At 35.6% G+C, this 21209-nt stretch overlaps 2 protein-coding genes across 4 annotated transcripts; one reads left to right on the forward strand and one right to left on the reverse strand.

Moving 5' to 3' along the window:
- Positions 1-104: 104 nt before the first annotated feature.
- On the forward strand, positions 105-5832 carry LOC142625556 (ubiquitin carboxyl-terminal hydrolase 3). Its single transcript, XM_075799187.1, has 6 exons — positions 105-559; positions 1316-1432; positions 2258-2356; positions 3416-3604; positions 4063-4244; positions 5073-5832. Exons 1-6 carry the CDS (start codon positions 443-445, stop codon positions 5479-5481), a joined length of 1113 nt encoding a protein of 370 aa, XP_075655302.1. The 5' UTR covers positions 105-442; the 3' UTR covers positions 5482-5832.
- Positions 5833-7079: 1247 nt separating this feature from the next.
- Positions 7080-14217, reverse strand: LOC142624559 (calmodulin-binding transcription activator 2-like). 3 transcript variants are annotated; one of them, XM_075798168.1, is made up of 6 exons: positions 13557-14217; positions 13100-13142; positions 9303-9985; positions 8394-8967; positions 7943-8263; positions 7080-7424 (listed from the first exon to the last, which is right to left on the reverse strand). In XM_075798168.1, exons 3-6 carry the CDS (start codon positions 9941-9943, stop codon positions 7377-7379), a joined length of 1584 nt encoding a protein of 527 aa, XP_075654283.1. In that variant the 5' UTR covers positions 9944-9985; positions 13100-13142; positions 13557-14217; the 3' UTR covers positions 7080-7376. The 3 variants fall into 3 exon arrangements, with proteins under 3 accessions (XP_075654283.1, XP_075654282.1, XP_075654281.1); XM_075798167.1 differs by having other exon boundaries at positions 9303-10069; XM_075798166.1 differs by having other exon boundaries at positions 9303-10089.
- Between the last annotated feature and the right edge of the window lie 6992 nt (positions 14218-21209).

Genomic DNA, 21209 nt, shown 5'->3' on the forward strand with positions numbered 1-21209 from the left:
TACAGCTTGGCAACCCACCCACGTGATCTGTGGCGCCAGCAGGAAATAATGGGTAGTGTCAAACCTTGTTTTAATATTTTATCCATATATGTATTATGATTTATTTTTTCTTTCTTCAATCTCTTCGTCCACTCTCTCTCTCTTACAGTCTCGTGCGAAACCCTCATTCTCTCTTTCAACTCACAAAGAGAGAAAAAAAAAAAACCATCCGAACTAACTTTTCAAACAAACCCTAACGATTCCAACACATAAAATTAAAAAACAACAAAAATACACAAAAGCACGTCTCTACGAGTCATCGATGGAGAGCATATCGCTGAGTTGAAACACCGCCAAGTTTGAAAGATCTGAGAGTTCTGAGAGAAAGAGAGATATATATAAATTTTTTTTCGAAGAAAACAACAAAGAAAAAGTCATCGCTCGGTTTTTGCAACGCGCTCTCATGGGTGCTGCGGGCTCGAAGCTCGAGAAAGCTCTCGGAGACCAGTTCCCTGAAGGCGAGCGCTACTTCGGTCTCGAAAATTTCGGCAACACTTGCTATTGCAATAGCGTTTTGCAGGTTCAATCCGAATCTCTTTGCTTCTTTTTTGAAATTTTTTGTTTTCGTTTTGATTTTGTGGTTAGGGTTTCAATTTCTGATGGAATTTGTATTTCATCGCGAGCTTGAATTTTTCTTGTTGGGTTGCCTTATTTTACGAAGTCAAGTTTAGTTTAGGGTTTTTCTTTTTCAGGAAATTTGAGTTGTTTGTTTACTCGTTTGTGTGAATTAGTTATTGTTCGTGCAAATTTGTGTAGCTGAAATGATTATTTACGCTTTTCAAGTTCTTGGTGTGTTGGATGGTGTTAGAAGTTAGAACTATATGGAAATATTGAGGGTCGTCCGGGTTTGATTGTGTGCTTTGCTTGGTTTCTCTATCAATTTGTATTTAGAATTAGAGTGGTGAGAGGAATTATGCTTTGGAGTTGTGCCAAAGATATTTTTTATGGCGGGCGTGATTACTTGAAACTTGCTTTAGGCACTCGTTTACATTGTGTTTGGTTGCAATGTTGATGAAAGACATGAGACTCATTCAAATACAAGTCTATGTTGTATCTTTGGTTCCTATGTGCTTGAGCTTTGTAATTTAAAAGATTGATTGTTCTGCTCTCCAAGTACACCATTGGCATACACAGGTGTTTCCTTTTTGATTGATAAAATTTCGTTATAAAAAAAAAAAAGTTCCTATGTGGGATCATCAATGATAGACGTGTCTGTGTATGGTCTTGGTGGTCACAAAGAATTTTATTATATTTGATTGTCATTTTTTGCGTGCAGGCACTTTACTTTTGTGTCCCATTTCGCGAGCAACTGCTGGATTATTTTGCAAATAACAAAAGCATTGGTGATGTGGAAGAAAATCTGTTAACATGCTTGGCAGACCTATTTTCACAGGTGAATATCAGTATGTATTGTGTGTGTGTGTGTGTGTGTGTGTGTGTGTGAGAGAGAGAGAGAGAGAGAGAGAGAGAGAGAGGTTTATGTACTAGATTTCAATAAATTGAAAAAGGATGCCCCTCCCCCCTCTTGAATAAATAAATAAAAAATCAAGACACACGTATGTATGAAGGATGTCTTAAGAAATAATTTGTATAGTTTGAAAAAGTTGGTAAACTAGCTTGTTTCTTTGTGATGTGATATGATTGATATTCTGGAAGAGCATGGCTCAGACTACATAGTAAAATCTTACCTAGCAATAGAGGGAAAACATGTTTTAGTGGTCTTTATTATGTTAGATATTATTCTTGCAAGTTTTTCTTCCTGTGCATTTGTTGGAATACAATTTCCACAAGTTAGTTCTGCTATTTCAGGCACTATTTTGGCATTTACTTATATTTGATTGGCAGGTTTTACTGTTGAATCTTGCTTCCTTTGTTGATACATCTAGACTCATCTGTCTTATAGATGTCTATATATTTTGTGTTTTTAGAATTAACATAAAATGTTCCAGGGTCTTATTTTGGGACATCACTTTTAGGTTTTCGTGCATCTGATAAAATTTTTTTAGAAGATTTTTGTTTTGTATTGTTAAATATTCGCTGCAGTTTTAAGTATCCATGCTCCCTCTGTGTCATTTAAAAGTTTTAACTAGAATCTTTTTTCCTCTTTCCCCTGAAAAGGGAATGTCTATATTAATGCCATGACAAATATATGCAGTTTACTTGTTAATTTTTTCAGTCATGATAGTGGGGCCAACAGTTTATTGTTGCCTTTGTGTAGATAAGTTCTCAGAAGAAGAAAACAGGCGTGATTGCTCCAAAGCGATTTGTACAGAGATTGAAGAAGCAAAATGAGCTTTTCCGTAGCTATATGCACCAGGTATGTATCTAATAGAAATATGAAGGAAAATGATCTTTGAATTGGGAAAGTAACATATATAGAAATTTCTTCTTAAAATATAAAGAATCTAATTTCTGAAAAATACAGGAAATTGAATTTTTTCCGCAACTAACCAAAGCATTAGTCCCAAACTTTGGGGTTGACTATGAATCCTTAACAAATTAATCAAGAAAATTGTCGGCTAGATGTTCAGAAAAGTGATTACTAGTAATTCAATTGCAGTGCTTGTTCAACAAGGGTTTTTTTTTTTAAGGGAGTGGAAGGACGACAAGAAATGCATGCGTATACACCTCCGTTTGCTAATGTGCACACACACATGCATACTGCAATTTTTTAGTGTGGAGTGTATTTAAGATGCCAACCTATGGAATATTTTGAGCAGTTTAGAGAAGCTGAATTTTTTCTATATTTTATATATCATTACTTGGGGATTATAATGTATACTTGGTTTTGATCAATCTCTTTATCAGAATGACTAGGTTTTATGATTGGAATGCCAATTCTTGGATTTTTTCTTCTTTTTTTTTTTGCATTGGTGGCAATCTAATAATAGTTGGATCGTGTTACCAATAAAAAAATTTAATTGGATTGTATTTAGATGACAAATTGAGAATCCTGGGACTCTAGAGAATCCTTATTTTGTGCTTTGTCCAGTGTGCAGAGACATGTTGCATCTTGACTTATACTATATTGTAATGAAGTCTGGGGCTTACTTACCCTCTTTTTAAAAATATACATGTATCTTAGTTGAAAGATTGAGAGTGCGATTATGCATAGACATCTGATAACACGTTGTAAGGTATGAGATGATGTTTACTAAATGGGACAAAATACATAATCTTGTAGAAAGTTGATGTTCCATGTTTTAATATCAACATCTGTCTCATTTTTGCATCTTTGCTAAATCTCTCTCTAATGGTTCAAATTATATTGGTTGAATTTCTTCAATGTTCTCTTGTATAATACAAAATTTATAAGATTAAGAGCAGATTTTCTTTACTATATTATATACATAACATATATATTTTCTTTTTGTAGGATGCCCATGAGTTTTTGAATTTTTTGCTGAATGAACTTGTTGACATACTGGAGAAAGAGGCCCAAGCTGTGAAAAGTGATCCAGAAACTTCATCACCTTCTGATAAAACTGCAAATGGGCCAAAGAATGCACAGGCTAATGGTGCTCTAAAGGAGCCTTTAGTTACCTGGGTGCACAAAAATTTTCAGGTGACTTTGCTCTGCCATATCATATGTTAATTCTATAAAGTTATTAGCTTTTGGTAAATTGCCAGGGAAGTTGAACGACAAAATTACTCCAAAAAAAAAAAAAAAAACAGTTTTCGTGTTCTTCCTATATTGCATGCATTTCTCTTCATATCAATTACTTCTGATAGTTTATTTGATGATCAGTTATATGATTGATATGCTGCTGATTCATGGTGATTTCACAGTTGATCCAATTTTTTATATCTGTATTCTCTTTTCCTGTTTTATTCTTGTCACCAATGAGCACCCTGCTCCCACTAACAAAGGAAAAAAAAAAGGAGAGAGAAATGGAGGACATCCTAGTGTCTGTGCAGCATATCTGTTCTCCTTATTTATTGTTTAGCAGTGATGGTGTAAATACTTTTCTCTTCGCTGACTCTTGTTAGATTCTCATAACTTTCCATGGCTATTTGAGTCAGGGAATACTCACCAATGAAACAAGGTGCCTGCGGTGCGAGACAGTGACAGCAAGGGATGAAACTTTTTTTGACTTGAGCCTTGATATTGAACAGAATAGTTCAATTACAAGTTGTTTGAAAAACTTCAGCTCAACAGAGACATTGAATGCCGAGGACAAATTTTTCTGTGACAAATGCTGTAGGTAGGCAGCTTTCATTATTCTGTCCCTCCTTCCTTTTCTCTTTTCTCTTCACCTTGTTATTCGTTGTATGATATGAATACCATATGATATGTGCATCGATTACATGTTTCTCATAGTGATTTGGATTGGGCATATTATCGAGCTATTGTATACTTAAGCTGCCATTTTTCTCAGTTTGACACTCAGAGTGCTTGCCCTTAGGTCTTAGCTTACCAAAGCACTACAAAATGGAATAGCAATCATATGAAAAGTTCTGTTAGTTTGTCTCTGGTATGTGTGCGCTAATAGATTTTATTGATTGCTTATTTAGCTAAATTATCTGTTGTTTCTTTGCCTGGTATAGCAATCATGTAAAGGTTATCAATTTATTGACACCATAATCTGTTGATTACAACTTCCAATCAGAGATAAGGGTTCAAGATATATGGGCACCATAGGTTAAAAGTAATGAATTTACATTATTCTTTTACAATTCTCTTGTCCTCTATCACCACAAAGCTCTCTTGCTTTGATATGTGAAAACAATTATCGACTTGATTCCTAAAAGTAGGTGATGATTTTCACATTTAGGAAGGTGATTGACACCATATGGTTATGGTTCTATCCTCTGATGATTTAATATTGTCTTGTGCATTCAAATGCAATGGGTGCAGCCAACTACTAGTTTCTCTTGGGTTAATTATTTTGCATTAAAGCAACACTCAAAACATTTTATGCCATAAAGGGTATTCTAGAAATTATTCTATAATAAATATTTTTTAAAATATTTGTTATATTTTATAATACCTTTTTGGCTGATCAGTGAAAATGGATCTCGTTATCATGCAGTTTGCAAGAGGCACAGAAAAGGATGAAGATAAAGAAACCACCTCACATTTTAGTCATCCATCTGAAGCGGTTCAAATACATTGAGCAGCTGGGTCGGTACAAGAAGCTGTCATACCGGGTTGTCTTCCCACTTGAGCTGAAGCTGAGCAACACAATGGAAGATGCAGATTCTGAGTATTCCCTGTTTGCAGTAGTTGTTCATGTTGGAAGTGGGCCCAACCATGGACACTATGTAAGCCTTGTGAAAAGCCATAACCATTGGTTGTTTTTCGATGATGAAAACGTGGAGATGATTGATGAGTCCGCTGTGCAGACATTCTTTGGGTCAGCGCAGGAATATTCGAGTAATACAGACCATGGGTACATTTTATTCTATGAGTGCCTGGGCAGCACCAGTAACAAGAGCTGAGAAGAGGGACTTTTGAATTTACCAAGGTTAGATAATTTAATTATTTGGACTCACTTTTCTTCTGTTTTTATTTTATGTTTATTATTTTTTTCCCTTTTTCAACCTATGGGAAGGAGATGTCAAATATCAATGAGATATTATGGGTTGTGAAAAATGTATACTTAGCTGGTTGCCATGTACAGTGGATGGTGGAAGTACACTGTCCTTTGGTTTTTCACAATAAGAAGGAAAAGAGCAGTGTATATGGTGTGAGAGAATTTCACAGAGAAAGTTTGTATTCTTCATGACTAAGAATGTTTAATTGACATCAGAAATGCAATGCAATCGGATCTGCTCACAACGGTTCTGTAACATTGTATGCTTTGCTTTCCTTTTTTTTTTTTTTTTTTTTTTGAGTTTTTAGGTTGTTGGGGGCAGATATTAGTAATAATATTTGGTCATCACAATAATTACTTTTACAAAAAAAGAAATGTCATCGCAGTAGAGCTTATATTGTGCCCTTGAATTTTGGTTATCTTCTTCCCACTTTAGTTCCTTGCAAGTTCTGTGTCTCTGTTGTAATGGATGTGTAACATCATTTTTATATGTATATGTGGTCCACCTATATGGATCTGCATACTTGTATTATAAACTATAAAAGATACCTTTTGCCAAAAAAAGAAAAATTCCTTCGGTAATAGTTGGGGTTATCTTATCTGTGCTATTTTATTTCAAAACTACTTGGGTATGAATGTTGTAATTGTTGCAGGTTTTCTCCTTAACCCTATGTTTGGATGGAGGGAGATGAGAGGAGAGCCCATCTCCCTTCATTACAAACATCCCTAAGGCTTTTAGCCTTCAGGGTTGTGTTCTTTTTAGCCTTCACTGAAGTGTTATAATGGTTTGGTTGCTCCAGTGCTTAAAACAAATGTAGCGTAAAAGCGAACTGAAAAGAGCCCCATTTTAACCGGTTTTGCTATAAGCTTTGATTATTTCTAATCAGTTTTATAATGTTTTGACACTCTTAAAAAAGCACTGCAATAAGATGAATCATTTTTGAGTTTTAGAATTGGTCTCTAATTATTAAATGGCGGCAGGAAATTTCGTTCAGAAGCGTTAGTGAGATGTCGAATTTACAGTGTGAAGTCTTTCAGCATTTCTGTAGATCAGAACCAAAAAACATTGTTAGTTTAATAAAAGAGAATGCAATTCAGTTACAAATTTTTAGATTTATTGGAAAATTATTTAATAGACATGATGCATGATCCCAAAAGGATGGACGTTTAAAATTTAAACTGTCAGTGACTGAAATGGAGGCCGAATATTCAAGTGTTTTTTTTTTTGGTTAAACCAACTCAGGAAAAATGGAAACACAGCTACCAATAAGGTGCTATGGACTACTATGGAGGCTTGTCAATCCATCCTTGACAAGATTCGGACTAGATAGGGAGGGGGAGAACTCACCCAACTGAGAGGACGCATTCAAACGACCTTGAATCAATCACTCTTCTCTCTCTCTCTCTCTCTCTCTCTCTCTCTAAAGTAATGTTACCCTTTTTTATGCGGCAAGTTATTGATTTTCACATTAATCCACCGCCATTGGCACTACCTTCTAAAGGTTTTTGTTTTAATTAAACCAAAAATTGCTATTAGAATTGTATTAATATTATACATTTTTTCTTTCCTCTATTTATACAAGAATTTTAGCAAGAATTTACAAGAGACCAGAATGAACAAATATTTATAGAAGAATTTGTTTTATTTATACAAGAATTTTAACAAACCCAATTGATAAATACCATTCCCACTGCCACTAATAACAAATATTTTACAAGAGACGAGAATGAACCAGAGGTTCAGGCTGAAGGCATGTTAGTGTCTTCATCCAAGAATGCTTCAATATCAATCAGGTCATTCTAATCAGCCATTTCATCCGAACTGCTTGGAACACCATCACCCACAACCTGCAAAATCAGAAGCAGTGAGACAGAGACTTCGACTATAAAACCAATCAGATGAAGAATATTACAATATATCAACAAACTCCATTCTATTTTAGTGATCCGTTGAAGATGAAATCCCAAGTGGACAGCATGCTGCATGCCTACTACTATAGGGTAGCAAGTGATATTACATTCCCAGGATTAATGGCGTATAGTCAACACAAGCATTGACTTACAAGTACTTAAAATATTTTGAGACTCCTAGGTTATTTTATCCAGCTTAGAGTTCAACCTAGTCCATCCATCCTCGGTTGTGTCATTAGCTTAAAAACTAATCTAACCAAAAAAATGTTAACAGGAACCACTGCGAAGCTCATTATGCTAAAATGATTTGATTCAGAGCTATTTCAGTTAAAAGGAAAACAGATTATGTTCCTAAAGGAAACACAATGGAACAATAATATTATATGAAAGATTGAGAAGAAAAAATGGAGAGAGAGAGAGAGAGAGAGGAGAGTATCAAAAAAATAATAACGTACCATGGATCCCCGAATATCAGTCAGAACGTTCAGCAGCCTATCATATTGATCTCTTGCCTCTGCAGACTGAGCCATGGACTTAACTGTAGCATGGGCTTTTTGCAGCCTCTCTTCTGTTTGCTTTAGGCCTTCTTCCAGGAAGTCATAGTCATCCTCTGAAGATTTATCTTGCATTTTGCGGCCCTCAGCAAGTGCTTCTGCTTTAAACCCACGCAAGCCACCACCTTTTCGTTTCCAACGCAAAATTACCTTTTCTACAATTCCTACCAACCAGATAATTTTTCTATAGTTCTTCCTGACCTGGTGTTGTCTTGCTTGTGCCTTTCATTATAAAAATAATTAGTATTCATGAACTTGGCTCAACTGAGGGAAAAAAAAAGCTAGTAAAACAAATACAAGAATAAATGCTAAGAGTAAAATAGGAGCCACAAAAGAAATTATAACAATGCACCTGAATTTCAACCATTCGCTGCTTGATTATCAAAAATTCTCTTCTACCCTTCCAGCAGTGGAACTTATTTTGTATCCGGATTGCAGCAACAGAATTCACGGGTAGATAATGTTGTCCTGATTTGTTTGTCCGAAGAGCAAGCGAAAGAACTCGTTCATCTGACATTCCAAATTTATCGTCACCATACTCTTTTAACTGCTTTTTTTGAAACGACTTCACCCTGAAATCTTCATGAATACGAGCATAAGATAGGCTGGCATTACAGACAGCAGCTAGTGAACCCTTTGATGAATAAGGTAAATCCCCATCACTGACTGGAGTTGCACTTCGTGCTGAAACTGTTTCTACTGCTTTTGCTCCAGAAATCCCTGCATCATTGCCTTCTCCAGTGTCCAGCATAAGAGATGAAAGGTGGCTGATCAGATGAAATTCTGCAAGATAACCAGCAATTCCTTGGTGTCCATTGGCAGAAGCTAGGTCAGCAGCTGTTCTGCCTAAAGGATATTTGGAACATGGATCAATTAACGCACCAGGATCCGCACCAAGAGAGACAAGGGAAGCAACTGTGCACTCTCTGACAAAGCATGTTCAAACAAGAAGATAACAAGAAGGTCAAGAGAAGGAAAAGGGATAGCACTTTCATTTCAGGTGTATCCTTGACAATTAAGCCATTTTTAAACCCAAATTGAGTTTATATGGATTTCAATTTCCCTCTCATGTACAGAGAAGGTTCTCATGGCGTACATAGATTTCCTGCAATATATTCATTTTATGAAAAAGGTGTTTTTCCCTTTTCTTCTCATATGAGAATCAGCCTGAATGTGGTGTCCTCTAAACCGGAAGGCAGATCAAAGAACAGGAAACAGAAGTATCCAAGGCAATGTTTACTAAGAAATTGTAAGTGCTCACCTGCCAGAAAATGCTGCCCAATGAAGTGCAGTCCATCCATTCACATCACGGAAATTGACACTGACACCTGCAATAATAGTTGGTTTTAGGGCCCAATCATAGCCAAGAGCAGATGCTAAATGTAGCACACCTTGGCCATCCTCATCTAATACAGAAGGGCCTTTACCATCTTCTGCTTCTTTCTGCAGGAGCCATTCATGCAACTTCTCTTTCAGTAGATTTATAAGGACCTTGTCCTGTAATTCGTTAGAAGAGAAACCCTTCTCAGAAACAAGCTTTAACATTCGATCCCATTCTTTTTTTGGGTAAATAATAACATTTAACATTTGATTACTTTCTTCATCTTCCCCTACTAACAATGAACTGATTTTACTGCTTAGTTCGGATTTCTTGCTCAAATCAGCATTTGGAGGGCGGGCGGAGGTCAGAGACAATAGTTTTTCAAATCGAAAAAGAAGAATTTCATTCTCTTTGCCACTATAAATATCTGAAGTATCCGCATCTTTAATATGGTTGACTTGGTATTCAACTTCATCACTCATAATCCATTGGTTTATAATGGAAAAATCTATTTTCCCCTCTAGGGCCGTTTTGCATCCATGATCTGCATCTGAAAGCTGTACTTGAAGGTTATTTTGCATAGGATGAATTTCTTGATTATCAGTCTGTAGAAGGCAAGACTCCTGAAAATTGAATTGTTCATCCAAATTAACATCTTGTTCGTGAAACAAAGAAGTGGCACCATACTCTGATTCTGCATGCACATTCTGATTTAAGCGCCATTTGCCTTTAGAAGTCAGTTTACAAGGAAAATTAAAACCTCAACACAGAAAAAATAAAACCCAATATATAAAAAGTTTGAGGTAAATTAAAATTTAATATGTAAGAGATATAATCAGGAGATTAAAATCTGTTTCCAAGCAATAATAAGGAGCATCAAAGCTGAACTTGAGTAACAATGAGCATATGACACCAATAACAACAAATATGACAAAACTGCATGAGCATCCTATTTAAGATCACTACCACACATGAGCTAAAGAATTGAATGCATGGCATAAGCATCAAGAACAGTATTACCTCCATGTATTGTAACTTTTGTTAGGATTTTTAGTGCTGGCTAATTCCATGATAAATTTATTTGTAATTTTGGGTTTTGTAATTCTAATATGAACGGTTGCAATGAGGGTTAAAGGCTGAATCTTCTTTTCACTATGCAAAACTAAAGATCTTGGACTGGTCAAAGTTCGATCGTGTGAGATTGGTGATTTAGACAAAAACTCTTGGTAGACTCTTGATTGACTGAACCCTATAATAGAAGAGATTTGCTTCCAGAGCTGTGTCTGTACCCACTGCAAGCCTAAAACCTGCTTGTATTTAAACCCTATATCAACCCCAATTTCCAGAGAACAAAGGTGGCCATAGAAAAAAAATAAAAACGTAGAGAGAGCTATTCTTTTTCTTCCACCCTCTCCCATTGAACGTCTTTGAGAGTTTGAGTATTCCAAACACATAGTTCACCATACTTGTATTGGACTTCCTGTTTGAAACTAGATCAAGACAAGTCTTCAAGAAGCCTTGGAGTGATTGAGTGATTGATTTTGTGGTCAGTGGATTGACTTCATCAAGTGGATTTCAAAGCACAAGGTAGGAGTCTGCACTTGCTAGCAGGAGCGGGAAGCTCTGGTACGGTGTCTATCTACCTAAATGGGAAGTCTATATAGTATAGTATGTATTGCAACAACCTTCATAGTGACTTGATGAATTGCACTTGGCCCTGGAGTGTTTTTACCTTTTAGGTTTTCACTTCCTGAACAAATCCTTGTGTGTGTGTGTATTTCTTCTCCACTATTGTGCATGCTATTATTCATATTGACTACTGTGCTAAAATATTGACTAATTAACTACCCAGTGAACAATTGAGTTAATTGGTTAAAATAGGTAGCAAGCCATACTAGGGTTCTAAACAACATTTTTCAGTTGGTATTAGAGCTTTGGTTCAATGCTGTAGGATTAATTTCCTTGTGTGATCCTTGACCCCCGTTTTGTCATGGATAAAGTCGAGTCATTATACTCATGATAGTGATGATGTAATTTGAAACAATTCTATAGGAGATCCTAGAATTGCTGGTAGCAATCTCTTTAGCAAAATTATCAAATCCAAGAAAGACTAAGAAATCACTTAGAAATTGAGCAAGACTGAACTTGAAATAGGGGTTTTAAATGTAAAACTTGATGAATCCAATAAGTTGATTATAATTAAAAAAATGTTGAAAAGTCCTTGGAAAAATTAAAGTAGTTTGAATATATTAAGGAGGACTTAGATGTCAAACTTGAAGAAACCAACAAGTTGGTAGATGGAGTCAAGAGTAAGAAATTGAGAATTTCTCCCTTAGGGTTAAGGTTGAGTTTTTGGAAGAAGAACTTGCTGAATCTAATTCCAAATTGGAAAAAGTATCTAATTCCAAGATTGATGTAGAGCCTGACTCTGATAAAACCAACCTAGGACATATGAAGATAGGGTCTTCCATTCCAACAAAGCCTTCTGGCTCTAAAGGAAAAAAAAGTGTACATTCCTCCATTTAAGAGGAATCATAAAGAAGAGATAAAAGACTAAATTTGCTAGGTTAGACAAACGGAAGAGACCAAGTGCCACACCGTAAGAAAGACAAATTTTGCTAGGTTAGACAAAGAATAATTTCTCTGGACCCTACTTATGGAAACTCTATAAATTCTTATATACTTGACTTCCATGAGGCTTAAGGAGGCAGAAACTAAGTGCCACGCGGAGAAAATTATAGCCTCCATCAGAGAGTACAAAAGAGAGAATTATTCTAGTTTATATTCATACTTGTGATCCCAGAGCTTGAAACCACAGAGACTTCATCAAGTGATCAAACGTTCAAGGAGGTGCCTTGAAGTAGGTTAGAGGTGCTGATTCATTGACATGGACAGTTCATTCGTGAAAGGGTCCATATATGATAAGTTTAGACTCTTTACAGTTCTTAAGCCACTATGATTCATAACAATGAGTTTGTCTACTAAGTTGAAGTCTCAGAGTCTAGACAGCAAAAGTTCTGTTTTAAATTGTAAACTCCTTCTCATATAATGGAGTGCCTTAATTGGGATACATTACCCCTGAAGTAGTTTTTACTTTGAAGACATACTCTATCGACTTTCCACTTCATCACCACATCGTTATGTTATGTTTTTATTGCTTTTATTGTTACGCTTACATATTTGGTGACTTGCTGTTTTTCATGGTTTATATCACTAGAATTGTGATCGAATAATTGATATAATTGGTAATAAATTGACAATTTTCTATTGCGTAATAAGAATTGGGGTCAAAATCAGATTTAACAAGAAGTGCCATTTGAGTTTGAGCTCATTTGCATCCAAGTTGAAATATTGTTTATCATTAAAAACCTGAGGCTCTTTAGAAGAGTCTCTCGCGGTGAAAGTTTGAAATACCACCATAACACATAAACCACAACCACCAACTTGGATCAAAGAAGCTGTGTAACGGAAAATGTTAGATTATATCTATCTAAGAAGAATCATTTACATACTAGGAAATAATTTAAGTTATTCTTACAATTTACCTATTTTTGACTTATTAGCTGTGTGTTTGTCAAAAATTATTTTTGCAAACTTATTTTACTATTTATGAGTTTTACTGTACAATTTTAACTAACTTTTACCTTTATCAACTTATTTTAACTTTTCAATTTCAACATAATAAGCGGATCCAAATAAGATAAACAAAAATAAAGCGTAAATGGATAAAGGGTTACCTTTACTTCCCGATAGTGGACAAGAACCACGTGAGAGGGCTCCCTGCAGTAGCACTAGTAGTGAGTTTGGTAAAAAAAAATAACTCAGACACAAGCAATTCCAAGAATAGAAAGTATAGGAAACAAAAGTTGCAATAACTTCAGCAAACCTGATGGAAATATTGCTAATTCCTTCACTCACAATTACAAATTTACAAGGACAAGTTGATGAAAAGTAGAGAACAGAGACTTTTGAAACTCCTCCCCTCTATTTTTAATAATATAATTTTTTTTTTATTCAAATAATATTTTAGCATAATATTCTCATACATAACTTAAAAAACTTAGGAGAATTTAATATTTTCCTTAACTCACATACCTACTTTTTTTTCTTTTTTCTATAAAACTTAATAATTTTAGGAGCATTTAAAACGTATGTTACAAAAAAAAAAAAAGAGTAAATTTGTTTCTGCCATACACATCAGCTCAAACTCGCCGAGCTCTGCAACGCCGCCGCCGCCGCCGCCGCCGAGTCCGTACGTAACTCGGACGATTCATTAGTCGAGTCCGATTCCGAGTTATCCCTGCCCGGGTCTGGTCCATTCGAACCTCTTCACTTAGACGGGCCAAGGTTCGATACGTTACAAACCAGAACAAGATTAAGATTGGGCCTCCTCTCAACTCTCAGAAATACGCCTTTATCAAGATCTAGATCAAGATCCAGCATTGAAGTTTCCGAACGCCATAGCAGTTCAAAACTACGTCGTTTCTCCTCCTCTTCGATTTCATCCGATGGTTTTTTTTTTTTTTTTAATCGGGTTTTAAACTTTTGGAGAATTCGGTATGACGGGGAATTGCAAAATTAATTTTAGGCTGGATTTGGTTGGACGGTAAATCAGTTTCAGAAAACATTTTTCATATAGATGTCAAACTTGAAGAAACCAACAAGTTGGTAGATGGAGTCAAGAGTAAGAAATTGAGAATTTCTCCCTTAGGGTTAAGGTCGAGTTTTTGGAAGAAGAACTTGCTGAATCTAATTCCAAATTGGAAAAAGTATCTAATTCCAACATTGATGTAGAGCCCGACTCTGAAAACCAACCAAGGACATATGAAGACAGGGTCTTCCATTCCAACAAAGCCTTCTGGCTCTAAGGAAAAAATGTGTACATTCCCCCATTTAAGAGGTATCATAAAGAAGAGATAAAAGACTAATTTTGCTAGGTTAGACAAACGTAAGAGACCAAGTGCCACACTGTGAGAAAGACAAATTTTGCTAGGTTAGACAAAGAATAATTTCTCTGGACCCTACTTATGGAAACTCCATAAATTCTTATATACTTGACTTCCATGAGGCTTCAGGAGGCAGAAACTAAGTGCCACGTTGAGAAAATTATAGCCTCCATCAGTGAGTACAAAAGAGAGAATCATTCTAGTGTATATTCATACTTGCGATCCAAGAGCTTGAAACCACGGAGTCTTCATCAACTCATTGGCGATCAAACCTTCAAGGAGGTGCCTTGAAGTAGGTTAGAGGTGCTGATTCATTGACATGGACAGTTCATTCTTGAAAGGGTCCATATATGATAAGTTTAGACTCTTTATAGTTCTTAAGCTACTATGATTCACAACAATAAGTTTGTCTACTAAGTTGAAGTCTTGTAGAGTCTAGACAGCAAAAGTTCTGTTTTAAATTGTAACTCCTCCTCATATAATGGAGTGCCTTAATTGGGATACATTACCCCTGAAGTAGTTTTTACTTTGAAGACATTCTCTATCGATTTTCCACTTCGTCACCATATCGTTATCTTATGTTTTTATTGCTTTTATTGTTACGCTTACAAATTTGGTGACTTGCTGTTTTTCATGGTTTGTATCACTAGAATTGTGATCTCATAATTGATATAATTGGTAATAATTTGACAATTTTCTATTGCATAATAAGAATTGGGGTCAAAATCAGATTTAACAAGAAGTGTTGTTTGAGTTTGAGCTCATTTGCATTGAGTTTGAAATTTTGTTTATCATTAAAAACCTGAGGCTCTTGGATCAAAACTCTCGCGGCGGAAGTTTGAAATACCACCATAACACATAAACCACAACCACCAACTTGGATCAAAGAAGCTTTGTAATGGAAAACGTTAGATTATATCTATCTTAGAAGAATCATTTACATACTAGGAAATAATTTTAGTTATTCTAACAATTTACCTATTTTTGACTTATTAGATAAACAAAAATAAAGGGTATTTGGATAAGGGATTACCTTTACTTCCCCGATAGTGGACAAGAACCACTTGAGAGAGCTCCCTGCAGTAGTACTAGTAGTGAGTTTGGTAAAAACAAATATAAGAGAAACACTCAGACACAAGCCATTCCAAGAATAGAAAGTATAGGAAACAAAAGCTGCAATAACTTCAGCAAACCTTATGGCATTTATAGTTAAGAGTCAATAAGATTACCAGCTGAAAAAGACTAGTTGATAACCAGGTGGAAATATTGCTAAATCCTTACACTGACAAACCTACAAGTTGATGAAAAGTAGAGAACAGAGACTTGTGAAACCCCTCCCCTCCCCTCCCCTCCCCTCGAATTTCAAAAACATTAAATTTTAGCATAATATTTCCATACATAACTTAATAATTTTTTGTTTCTCAAAAAAAAAAAAAAAAAGCATATAGGAGAATTTAAGATTATGTTTAGTAACAATTTTTGTTTTCTATTTTTAAAACTTGTTTTGGGGAATATAAAGAAAAAACAATTTTCTTGTATTTTTGAAACCAAAAACATTTTTAGTTAGTTGAAATTAAAAAAAATAATTTTTTGAATAAAAAAATAGAAAATACTAAAATATGTTGTTATTAGGATTTGAACTCTATTGTTAATTCATTAAATGAGACGTATTCATTAAATCAAATGCATGTTTTCTTTGACTTTTGAAAACTAAAAACTGAAAATAATTTTTTGCATATTTTCAGTTTTCTTTACAAATTAAGTTTTGAGAAAAAATTTTGTTTTCTGTCCCTTTTAAGTTGCCAAACAAGTTTTTTTGTTTCAAAATTATAAAATTGTTTTTGAAAAAATAAGAGAAAAAAACAGTTATCAAACATACCCTAATATTTTTCTTAACTCACATACCTACTTCTTTTTTTTTCTTTTAACAATTTCAAATTTTTTCCATACATAACTTAATAATTTTAGGAGCATTTAAAACATATGTTATAAACAAATAAACAAATAAAAAAGAGTAAATTTTTTTAAATAAAAACTCCATTTTCTTTTCTAAAAACAAACTCATAACTCATGAGAATACATTCAAACAAAGGACTGCTGAAGTGATACTTCCAAGCAATAAATTGTCGTCATTTATGCAAATGCGACACCATCTAATTATTATTTTATTTCTCCCATTTTACACCCTCTAATAACTGCCCCCATATGTTCACTAATTCTTAAAATCAAATTTACTAAATTACAAATTTTATAAAATAAATAATCACTCACCACAAATTTCTCTCTCCTATCTAACTCTCTGCCATGCACATCTGTTCAACTCCTCCGTTGCCCTCTTCGTCACTCTGCCTCCGCCGAGTCCGTACGTAACTCGGACGAGTCACCAATCGAGTTCGATTCCAAGTTTTCCCTCCCCGGGTCTGGTCCCTCCGAACCTCTTCACTTAGACGGGCCAAGGTTTGATACATTATAGTAATGGAGAAGAACAAGAACAAGATTGGGCCTCCTCTCAACTCTCAGAAATGCGCAATAGCTTTGAAGTTTCCAAACACAACAGCAGTTCAAAACTACGTCGTTTCTCCTCCTCTTCCTCGATTTCATCCGATGGTTTTTATTTTTTTATTTTTTAAAATTGGGTTTTAAGAAGTAGTGATTTCAACCGTTCAACGGTTAACTGTTAACCCGTACAGAAAACGAGTATGGGTAATGGGAATCACAAGCCTCCTGTTTTAGGTCCATCTCATGAGATGTATGTTTCAACATGTTTCAATAACACGTGGGTTCCACACAAATTTTTCCTAAGTTTTTGACACCTACATACTCAATTTTAGGAGAAGTTATACACGCATCAGGTATATGCTTTTTCTCTCTCATAATTGGTGTGTCGGACTCTTAATGGGTATCTAACCAGTACCCACTTACCCGTCCACTCAAATCGTGAATTTTGGTGAACTCGATGTGATGGGGGAATTGCAAAATTAATATTAATTTAAATATAACATTAACAATTTATTTTTAATTAGTGTTGATCAATTATATTTCTATTTCCAAATCCAAAAAAAAATTATATTTCTATTTTAGGTAAATTATATCAGTATTTTATTTCCTAGAGTTAATGTTGTTTTTATAATTAATTAGAGTTTTTCAAGTCAATTAAAAATAGAGAAATGTTATGTACCTGAGATTTTCATAACACTTTCGTAACAAATCTTAAGTGACAGGTTGCTATTGATTGTTATTAGCAAGTATAAAGTAATTTTAGTATTGAGTTTAAATTAGAACCATTAACAATTTATTGTGAAAGTGTTGTTAAAGTACAAACTTTTAGAGATATTGCTCACTCTTTTTTGGTTTTGAATCCAAACAAGAACTGGGGAAGTGATTGGTTGACAATTTTACCCATCATTATTTAATTGTTGAATCATTTTGATTTTTTCTAACGTCAAATTTGATATTAGAGCAAAATCCGTTCTTAATTTTTTGCATCCTTTGGGCAACCAAAACTGTAATTTACTAAAAAAATTAATTATTTATGACGTCAATGATTCGACCATCAATTCATCACGGTTGAATTAGACAACCAAAAATCACTCCCTTTTTCATTTCTTTGATCGGTCTGATTTTTAAAATCATGCCAGGTGACTCCTGTAGGTGTTAAGAAAAAGAAGGCACAAGCCCAATAAGAACAGTGATGCCTTATCCTTTGAACCAAGCCGAAACAATAGAATTTCTACAGAGAGTCGGGAAACAATTCAGGTGCAATCCAAAACTAAGCACAAGTTTATGGTAGAAGAGTACAAAGTAATAGAGAAATGTAATTCAAGTAGTTGTTAAGAATAGTGCTGTCCTCGGGTTAGTCCGAAGATTGGGTTCTTATACACGTACATTCTAGACCTTACACAAAATTCGCACTGTTTATCTCTCTCTCTCTCTCTCTCTCTCTCTCTCTCTCTCTCTCTCTCTCTCTTAGGAAAAACGTCCAACCCCTTATCTGGGAGGTCCCCCTCCCTTATATATCTTTCATTCTTACATCCTAACCCTCCACCTGTACACCTCATGGCTATTCTCAGGATACTTGTCCCATCAGAGTTTTTTTGAAGGTGGTAGAAGGGGTTGCTAGCTGTGAAATCGCTGTTTATGTGTCACTTAATCATTAATGCAGTTGATAAGGTTGTTGCTAGGCATTCAATGCGGAGGGGGAAGGTATGCCTGTCTAGGAAGCTTCCCCTCACCGTCTTTGCCCCCCTCATGGTCCTTCCTCTTCTCAACAAGCTCTCATGAAACACTATTCTATATCCCCTCACATTCTTGGGTCGGTGAAGTCTTCGAGGCAAATACCCTTCTACGGGTGGGATTGTACAAGATGTTTTCATGTTCTAATCCTCTTCGGTCCTCGGACCTCCCACAAATCCCAACATCAAACGTACCTAAAAAAAAAAACCAAAACAAGACGAAAAAGAAAGAGACCCTACAACCATTGAACACCCACCATCACACCAACAACAAGAGAGTCAACCAACCCAATGCGATCCCAACCTCATCAACTATAAACCCGTACCCACTACCCACTTGCCATATTGCACCTTGCCCAAACTGACAACCCACCAATAGCTACACCAAACCGCTAGTCTTTACTCTCATCACCACTTGACCCAATTCTCAACAAAAATGTATGCTTTCAGATAGAAAAAAATGAAGGAAAATAATACATATGACCTACCTTGATTAATTTGTTGAGGATTCATAGCCAATCTAAACATTTTGGGATTAAGATTTTGTTATTGTTGTATACAAAATAAAAATTATGAAAAAATCTCAAAATAAAATGCAACAACAATTACATAATTAAAATAAAATAAAAAGAAAGAAAAAAGAAAAAGAGAGAGAGACTTTAGTCCCCATACTTGATACTAATAACAGAGTTTAAACAAGTCCAAATAGTGGGAACCCAAGATAAGCTATAATATTCTAAGATCAATTGAATGAATGTTTCATTATCTTTAATCTTCAATTAATAGAACAAAGAAGATCGACATTTACATCATCTAGTTTTCTATGACACACTGATTGGAGCTTTACTTGTTGATGATGGCATGAGGAATGAGAGTGCTTGGGCAACATTGGGCCACTTACTTGGTTTCATGTTTTCTCAACACACTTATGGCTCCTCATGCCAAACTAGTAATGTTCCTAAGGGCTCTTTAAAGGGGATCTGCCCAGTCTCCCTACTCGAGTTGGATCGATGAGCAAGATGAGGGGGCAGCATGTGGAGGCACCTTGCTCCACATGATGCCTCAAGGCCATGGCAAATGAGGGCCATGGTGGGCAGATATGGATTTTGATGTTGGGCAGCAGCAAGTGGTGCTGACCCTATGTGGTGATGCATGACATTGGTGGCTTAGTTTTTGGTTTCTTGTGTGTGGGCTTGGTGACTTGAGTGCAAGGTAGGGCTGGGCTGCTGTGATGATCAAATGCTGTGTGCAAAGCATTAGACTAGTGGGTGTTGGTTGAAGGCATGGACAAGTGCTAGTAGGCTGATGGCAGTTACTTTGTGTGCTGCATGTGGGCCTGCTGTGTGGGCTATATTGCCGATAGGAGAGACCTTGAGCATGGACCAAGCCTCCCAAAACGTGTGAGAACATGTTGTGAGGGTTGTTAGATGGTGGGCAGAAGCCCCATGATCTACTGAGAAATGGGTTGTGCATGTGCAACATGTGCAATGGTAATTACCAAGCAATTCTTGGCTTTCCTGATAATCAGATCTACTGTGTAGGGGTTGGAAACATGGAGAGCAGGCCAAGACAACATCAGTTGAAGGTGTCCTAAATCAAAACACAAGTGGTAGATTGTCCAAGACCCAAGTAGTTACTAGGCAGTAACTACCACAACAATTAATTCTGTGTGTTTAACCCTAAGGTTGTTGGGGGTGTTAATAGTAGAGTGTATTTTGGCCTCGGGAAAATTCAATGTAATTCTCTAGGTTTGTAAAAGGTTTCCTTTGTACTTGAGATTAAGCAATAAAGGTTGGGGGTGGGTTCCCTGTAAATATTGTGTGTGTTGTGTGTGTATACGTCCCTATATAATGTGTTCTTAGTATTATTGCAGTGTGTATGTGTGGTGTTGGCTGAGACTAAGTCAGGAACTTAGGGTCATCATAGGCAGAAAATTTGAGTGAAAAATTTGACCCTGTAACACACACTGATGCTCACACAGATCATATGGTGCAAAAAGCTAAAATTGAAACAAAAAACTTGGCAAGCAACACAAATAACTTTCGAGACACTTACCCTTGGAGCAACCAATAATTGCGTCTTTGTAAATTTTTATTTTCTTCACCGTGGGCATAGTAGTAGTTCAACACCTCAATGCCTCCGGCTCCCACCTGAAAAGAAGTAAAATTAGAATCTTTTAACATATATCACCCCCTAAATGAGAAAAAAACATAAGCATATGATTTAGTAAACAGCCCACAGCAGCGTGATTTAAATGTCTTTCCTCAAGCATGATGTCTATTGCCTACCTTGAGCTTCTCATTTGCTTCCATCACAGTCTTTCCATCCCGTTTCTTCGTCCAATTATAGCCATCTTTTCTGAAGCATCTCAGCTCCTTCCGGTTTTTTTTTTATTTTTTATTTTAAAAATCACCTGAAATTGGAAATACATGTTACGTGAATATATGTTCTAAAGTATACTTAAGAAAAATTAAGAATTTTTTTTTTCAAACAGTGCCTCATTTTTGGAGTAGATGATGTCATGAAAATATGAAATGTACCTACAACCCAAGAAATGTTAATATTTATAAGCTAATATAATCTATGTTGTATAGCAGAAGCTTTGGTACCAATGTGTACAAGTTCAAGCTTGAGCTTAGCAGAAGTACACCTAAATAAACTATTAAATC

This window comes from Castanea sativa, chromosome 2, assembly GCF_040712315.1.
Source record: "Castanea sativa cultivar Marrone di Chiusa Pesio chromosome 2, ASM4071231v1".
Taxonomy (NCBI): Eukaryota; Viridiplantae; Streptophyta; class Magnoliopsida; order Fagales; family Fagaceae; genus Castanea; species Castanea sativa.

Coding starts and splice junctions, on each gene's coding strand:
- LOC142625556 (XM_075799187.1), top strand. CDS start 443: ATGGGTGCTGCGGGCTCGAAGCTCGAGAAAGCTCTCGGAGACCAGTTC. Junction 560..1,315: donor ATTGCAATAGCGTTTTGCAG/GTTCAATCCGAA, acceptor TTTTGCGTGCAG/GCACTTTACTTTTGTGTCCC. Junction 3,605..4,062: donor GGGTGCACAAAAATTTTCAG/GTGACTTTGCTC, acceptor TATTTGAGTCAG/GGAATACTCACCAATGAAAC.
- LOC142624559 (XM_075798168.1), bottom strand. CDS start 9,943: ATGCAAAATAACCTTCAAGTACAGCTTTCAGATGCAGATCATGGATGC. Junction 8,968..9,302: donor TGGGCAGCATTTTCTGGCAG/GTGAGCACTTAC, acceptor ATGCTTTGTCAG/AGAGTGCACAGTTGCTTCCC. Junction 8,264..8,393: donor AGCGAATGGTTGAAATTCAG/GTGCATTGTTAT, acceptor TTATAATGAAAG/GCACAAGCAAGACAACACCA.